The sequence below is a fragment of the Teleopsis dalmanni genome, chromosome 2, assembly GCF_002237135.1.
Source record: "Teleopsis dalmanni isolate 2A chromosome 2, ASM223713v2, whole genome shotgun sequence".
Lineage (NCBI taxonomy): Eukaryota > Metazoa > Arthropoda > Insecta > Diptera > Diopsidae > Teleopsis > Teleopsis dalmanni.
This window is the reverse complement of record NC_051847.1, coordinates 155,175,681-155,183,529: the sequence shown is the minus strand read 5'-3', so window position 1 is coordinate 155,183,529 and position 7,849 is coordinate 155,175,681. Positions and strand designations below refer to the sequence as shown.

The 7,849-nt window shown below is 30.3% G+C and overlaps 1 protein-coding gene across 1 annotated transcript in view; it reads left to right on the top strand.

Moving 5' to 3' along the window:
* Nucleotides 1-411: 411 nt before the first annotated feature.
* LOC119675987 overlaps nucleotides 412-7,849 on the top strand; it is an 8,418-nt gene continuing 980 nt past the window's right edge. The window contains exons 1-6 of the mRNA XM_038087209.1: nucleotides 412-675; nucleotides 724-1,534; nucleotides 1,590-1,858; nucleotides 2,208-2,357; nucleotides 6,409-6,518; nucleotides 6,570-7,173. Coding sequence (XP_037943137.1) covers nucleotides 412-675; nucleotides 724-1,534; nucleotides 1,590-1,858; nucleotides 2,208-2,357; nucleotides 6,409-6,518; nucleotides 6,570-7,173 — 2,208 coding nt within the window. The remainder of the gene's footprint in view (nucleotides 676-723; nucleotides 1,535-1,589; nucleotides 1,859-2,207; nucleotides 2,358-6,408; nucleotides 6,519-6,569; nucleotides 7,174-7,849) is intronic.

Sequence of the window (7,849 nt, the reverse complement as noted above, 5' to 3'; positions counted from 1 at the left end):
TTTTGCGTGCATCATTCAAGTTGTGAACAATTTTGCGATCAGTATATACAATGTACGCGTTAAAATGTTATTAAATTCACACGTTTGTTAATTTGAATAAAAAATATATTAAATAAAAATATAATATAAATAATATATAATAAATATAAATAATGTTAAGTGTCGTGCAATAGAAAATTTACAAGTTGCTAAAAAATTTTCTGCAAACTGGCGTCATAGCCGTGCATGTCGGCACACGTTTAGTTAATGTACATCAATACATATATTGCATACAAATTTCTTTTTGTTTGCTTGATTAAAAACATATTTATAATATTTGTAAAGCTATTTGTATATGTAGAACTTTTAATATTATGTGTTTCGAATATAATACTTTATTTTATCAAATTATCACAAAATTAAAAAATAAACATGAATAACTCTTATTCGAATGAATGCTTGTTTTCCGAAAATATTGATATTTTGGAAGTAAGCCCTGAAATATCATTATTATTTGAAAAATGGGAGCTATCGTCTGGTGCTATATGTAGACTTGTGAATTTAAAAATAATTAGTATCGATATTTTTAAAATGATGCATTCTCATGATATCGATGAAATTTTTAATGACGAACAACTATTGGTTGATAAAATAAGGTTTAGACACGGACTTTCACTGTGGCGTTTCGAAAATAATGTAAGTTATTTTTATAATTTCGTACAATATAATATATTAGTATTTCAGCTTGATCCAATCATTTGTTGCCCAAATTTTCAAGAATCTCAATATAATAACAGAAAAACGCTACCATTAAATATAATTAATGAAAGCTGTAATGTTCCAGTTATCCAATCTAATATAGATATAAAAAGTATTCTTATTAACACTGTGGCCGGTAAAGATATTATTGAAAAATATAACACTACAAAATATTTAAGTGATACTGATCAAAATGCTATTGTCAAAATAATAGCTGACCATTTTATATTAAATACTATAAAAATGGATCCAAAAGTAATGATAAAAATTGCTCAGTCTATTACATACTTGTTTCCAACAGAAAATGCATTGACATATTTCGTTCCACGTACCAGTAAAAAAAACCCATCTGGTAAATTATATGATAGATATTGCAACTGTTTGTATAAGCGAAAAACTCTACCCGATGATCATGTCAAGAAAATCAAAATTAATGTTGAAGCTGAAATTTCTGCAGAAAATGGTGATGTTGAATTTGAGAAGAGAAAAAAATGGCTTTATTGGAACACACCAAATGATATAATGACTCCGTGGAAGGAGACTTCAGTTAAACGAATGAAGGAGCATAAAGAATCAATACAGCAGTTTCTTGATCAATGGGCGAGATACGGCGATTGTAATGGTCACGAGTTAATTGATATTGACTTTTCAACCCTCTATCCTGGCAAAGAAATGATAATGTTTGAAAAAATAGAGGACTTGGTGCAGAAAGTGACTAAACTATTTTTTCCGTCGTCTATAAAAGATAAACTAAATCAGCAATATTTTGAAAAAATGAAAGTAGCAAGTGATATAAGTATGGAGTAATATTATATATCTGATATTTTTTAAAATAACGAATATTTTTCTAGATTGCAAGCACTTTTATTTTTTCAACTTACTACATGCTATTATTTTACCTCCACGGATCAGTAAAATAAGTAAGCCATCTATAACGGACGCGCAAGAAGATATGATAACACATATTTTTAATATTAATAATTATCAACAAAAAGTGGATGAACTCAAGGAGTTAGCCTTAAGAGAAGGACTAACGTTTCAGCCGAAGGTTTTTGTTGTTGGTAATTCTCCAGAAACTTTAAAAGAATTTTATATGAATTTAAATAATATTCAGTATAAAGTAGGAAGTGTACTTAGTGCATTAGATTTAGTTATGAAAATATGTTTTGTATTTAATTTAGATTTTTCATTTAAAAGCAAATATGTGTGGATCTTTTTACAGATGTGTGTTTACGAAAAACCTTCAAAAGAAAAAATTTCAAAAATTGAAAATATTCTATGTAAACTTAGACATGCCATTTGAAAGTTTTAAAGAAAAATCCACACATATTTGCTTTATTTGTAAAACTATTTTTAGCTTGTCGCATTATTTAATAACTCTCTTAAAAAGTATTCATAAAGTACCTACAACCTACAAGTATATATGTCTTTACGACAAATGTAATAAACATTTTCAAAATTTGTATAAGTTTAGGAATCATATTCGAAGACATGATGTCAATTCACCTCTTGATATAAGTTGTATTTCATTGCCAAAAACTTTAAGAACTAATGAACTTGAAAGCCTAGCTAAAAATTCAATAAATAATGAAGAAGAGGATATTCAAGATGACAGTATCGTAAATAATGTGAAGTCTATTTCACCAGGTAACTATACTATTGACATCGTTCAAATTAAAAAATTAATAGAAATGGATATATTAAGATTTGCTTTAAAATTGCACTCAAAAATCAACTTCAATCGAAAAGACATTCCTGAATTTCAAACGTTTATTGTGGAGCATATAATTGAACCGATATTAAAGGGTTTTGAGATTTTTCACCAATTTATTCAACATGAAAAAAGGGAACTATTTAATGAATTAATGTTATATTCTAGAAATCCTTTTAAGGATATATTCTCTGAATTCATGTTAATAAAAAAGTTAGAAACATTAAATTTATACAAGCACCCCAAGTTATTTACAATATCTAAACAATTAGATGAAGTTGTTGTTCGTGGTTATCCAACATTAAAAGAAAATATAATTGAAGGTTGCCTTTGTAATATAAAACATCAACTTAAAAAGTTTTTTGAATCACCAAATGTTTTGAAGGCGACTTTACAAAATATTGAAAGTATCAAATCGTGTAATAGGCTTAATCACTTTATAAATGGAAATCTATGGAAAAGTAAAATTAGTCAATTTAATAATGAAATGTTTCCATTATTTCTTTATTTTGATTCTTTTCAAATAAATAACCCTCTTGGGGGCCATCAGTATTCAGTTTGTGGTATATATTTTTCAGTTCCAGTAATTCCACAAAACCAGTTATCTCATCAAAGCACCATTTTTGTTGCGGGTTTTGTTAACGCAAAAGATTTATCACACTTTGGTAATCACCAAACTCTCAAATACCTTATTGATGCCATTAAAGATCTAAGTACAAATGGAATTGACATTAGCATAGATGGAACCATTACCACTATTTACTTTTGTATAGGTCAAATTTTAGGGGATAACTTAGGTTTAAACGAAGTTTTAGGTTTTAATTCAGGTTTTAATAGTAAATATTTTTGTAGATTTTGTTCAGCTTCAAAAGAACACTGTCAAACAACATTTGTCGAAATTGAAGAAAATATTCGCAATAAAAGCAGGTATAGATCAGAAATAGAAAACCTTCAAATGAATGGGGAAGAAATATCTGCCGTTAGAGAAGACTCTATATGGAATACAGTTCCCTTCTTTCATGTTACTGACAACAAAATGTGCGATATTATGCACGATATATTTCTTGGAGTCGCAAAATATAATATACATAAAATCTTAAATTATTTCATATACGAAAAGAAGTTTTTTACTTTGGAATCTTTTAATTATAGGAAACAAATGTTTGAATATGGGCCTACAAACACGAGAAATATAAGTCCACCATTTACAAAAATGCAACTAAAAAATTGTAATATAAAAATGAATGCATCTGAAATGAAACTTTTCTTGCATTGTGTCCTATTAATAATTGGAGATTTAATTGATGAATCGGATATTGTATATGAGTTTTTAGTAACTTTCGTGGAAATTGTAGACATCGTTTTATTAGAAGAATTTGACGAAGCAATTTTAAAAAAATTACAGCTTTTGATCGCTAAACATAACAAATTTTTTGTTGAATATTTTGGTGAAAAATTAAAACCGAAATATCACTTCATGGTTCATTATATTTCTGCAATAAAATCCGTGGGTCCACTCAGGCATTTGTGGTGTTTTAGATTTGAAGGAAAGCACGCATTTTTCAAAAAATATGCAAATGTTATTACTTCAAGGAAAAACATTCCATACACATTAGCTATAAAGCATTCCCTCCCTTACATTTGCATCAAATACGTTAGAAAATAATTTCTTTCAAAAGGATATATCTGATCTTAAAGAAGTTGCACAAGTTGATCTAACTCAGTTCAATTTTTATACAAACTTATGCACAAACTTTACTATTGGGTATGAAGTCAATAGCTTATCTTACAAGGGTATAATATATGAAAAAGGTAGTTACGTACGATGGAACAATATTATATGTATTATAATAACAATATTTTATGAATCGACTAATGACTTTTATGTGATAGGTCAAGAAATTAATACTGTTTTTCCAAATAAATTTCAATCCTACAAATTTTTAAACAAATGTAATTGTTATTATATTAAATTAATTAGTGAAGTTTCTTATCCTATTAAACAATGTACATTAAATAATGGAGAGGTTATGTTAAGATTTTAAATTAATTTGCTTAAGAGTAAGAAATTTCTTATCTATTATCTAATACCTAATGTATCTTATGTAATAAATTATCTAATATAAATTAAATCTGTGTACAATTCTTTAGGTATTAACAAAATAAAACATTTATACATACAACTACTGTGTTATATCTTATTTTTGATTTAGTAAATTAATTTAACGTAACATATTACGACGACAATTTATTTAGTAGAATTAACAAATTTTTACTGTAAAAACAAAAGTTAAAATTCTTGAAATGACAAATAAATTGTTATTTAGTCAAAAACGATTAATTGTTATTTTAAATAATAAACTTGTTATGGTAACAATTTCGTCAAAAAGGTTTACATTGTTGTGAGAACTGCTAGACATTGTTGGGTACAATATGACTCAGAAAAATACTTGAAACAAAAGTCAAAATTGTTGATATTACAACTTTTTTTTTTCAGTGCAGATAAATTCTATTTTATTTATAAAATTGTTTATGTATTTTTTTGGATACACAACATTATTTAGAAAATTGAATTATGTATTTTTTTTTGGATAAACATTTTTAGAAAATTGAATTGTAACAAAAGTAAAGTAGAATTTACATATATATTGAATAAGATAAACTCTCTTTATTTAAGAAAATTTAATTTATTGTAAACGCTTTTGAATTGTAATAATATATATAATAACAATAAAGAAGAAGTGAATACAAAAGGTACCGTGGTTTTGAATAGAACAGAGACTAGGGACGGATGAATCATAAGAAATTACGCTGTGAATCGGAGTCGAGTCCAAAAATACAAATTGTCTTGTAAGAACCCTGGACACTGCTGAACTATCCCAGCTATAGACAGCCCCACGTAAAGGAGTTCATTACAATACATAAAATAAAATTTGAAATACTTTTAATGTTGTTTTTTAGAAGTTCTGGTGCGTGAGTTCTGGGAGCTCAGTTAGTCAGTTAGTTAAGCCAGTAGAAAGGACAAAGGTACTAGTGGCCGTAAATATATATAAATAATAAATAAATTTGTAAAATTGGATCCTGAAGGGACACAACTGTTGTAAAAAAGCAACAATAAATTCGTTACCTAAGAATTAAAAAAGAAAAAACAGAAAAAAAAAGTGGAATTAATTTTATAATTTTAAAGAAAGAATCGCAACAATGAAACTGTGAATTAATCTATAATGAAGTGAACAGAAGTAATTAGACATTTGTGCACAGAAAAAATAAATAAACAATTTTAAACTGTTCTAAATTAATGAGTACACAAAACTAGTATAACTCCTGTGAGAATGTGAGAGTGTTGAACATAAATTGTTTTACAACCATCACTATTAATGGTAATTTTAAACATAAAAATAAACCAGTTGCAGTGTAGTGTATTAGTGTAAAACAAATAGAAATAATCAAATTCAACGAAAAACAATAAATAAAATATAAAGTGTTTACAACAATTGACATAAAGGGATTTTTATTATTTTGAAGACACAACAAAACTAAGTTAGTTTCGAAAGTGTTCATACTGCCCCAAATTAAGGAAATCATACGTTTTTTTGTTTATAAATGAAATTACATGCTCAAAACACTATTTGTATTGGAAGCCAACGGTGGGAGACAGCGTTCTACTTAAACAACACACACTCTCGAAAGCAACTGACCACGTGGCAGCTAAATTGTCACCTAAGTTTAGTGGACCATACAACGTAAAAGCATTTAAATCCCCAGTGATTGTAGTACTCACAAGCAAAGACCACAAGGGCACCAGAACGGCACACATCAGTGAAATAAAGCCACACATTAAAAGCTGCCAAGTAAAATACTACACCGACACGCTCTTACTCCATGCTTCCCAGCCTAATAAACACAAACGGTAAGAAATAGGGGTGACTAATCTGATGTTTCTTTCATTTCCATTACAGCAAACAACACCAACACTCAAAAATCTAAAACCAAAAATGCGACGATTCGAACGTGCTAATGTCAAGGACCAGGTAGCGGATAGTCCCACCTTATCGAATACCGAACCAGGGTTAGGCGCTTAAGAAAAATGGGTCAAGCATTGCCGTGAATTTTTTGGCAGCGATTCCGAAGAGGAGTGGCCACTACCGTTAGGAAATGAACCGATGGCAGCAAATAGTAACCAACCAGTCATACAATCCGAAGGAGAGCCAAGACCACAATCAATGCCTATACAACAAGCAATAAAACGGCCACCAACCCGACCGATGAACTGGAGGCCAAGAAAGTCAGCAAAGACAGCTCGATCCACAACAATACCCGTGCGGCCGAGTCCTAAAGTATTTCGTCAACAACAGCAGCAATATCGCTCAGAACGGAAGCAAGAACCGGCTAAACCAGAGGTCAAAATAGTACCACAGACGTCGTTCAGCTCCTCAGAAAAGTTAGCCACCTGTCCGTCAACATCATCCATAGCAAAGTCACCAGTAAAACAGCAGTTTGAGGAACAAGCAGGGTCTGAGAAGTCATCAACAAGAGCTTTAACACCAAAAAAGGCGCACTCACAAGTAATATTGACTGGCTGCCCACCAACACCACCCACAGCCAAGAGAATCCTAGCACAGGCGTATAACGACAAGTTAACTCCAACCCCCGGACCGGCCGTGAAGCAATACCTACAACCCGAAGAGATACAGGCTGTTCGTACCAAAATACTACAGAGAGTGGTAGTTTTCAACAAGAGAGGTAAACAGAATTTCCTAACCGAACACGAAGACCGGGTCTATCAAATCACGATGAGGAAGTCGGGGAAGGTAGTGGTCGCGCTCTTACCTTCGGGAAAGTAGGGAGGGAGTGTGAGGATCAAATTTAATATATAAATTTCAACCCCACTAACTAAGTGGTTAATAAAGTCAAACAATAGATTTGTGGTGCAAAATAGCACTTTTGCTTTCTTCAAATGTTTCTTTTCACTCGCAATAGGAAAATTTGTGGTGCAAAATAGCACTTTGCTTTCTTCAAATGTTTCTTTTCACTTACAATAGATTTGTGGTGCAAAATAGCACTTTGCTTTCTTCAAATGTTTCTTTTCACTCGCAATAGGAAAATTTGTGGTGCAAAATAGCACTTTGCTTTCTTCAAATGTTTCTTTTCACTTACAATAGATTTGTGGTGCAAAATAGCACTTTGCTTTCTTCAAATGTTTCTTTTCACTCGCAATAGGAAAATTTGTGGTGCAAAATAGCACTTTGCTTTTGCTTACGCGAAATGTTATTTGTCGCTTGCAAATTTGTATAAAAGGAAGAAAAATTATGGGTTTCGTCCTATTTGTGATTCAACACCATTACAGGTAAGTCGTGTGGGAAATATTGAGAGCTCATTTCAAGTGACCTGGACACATGA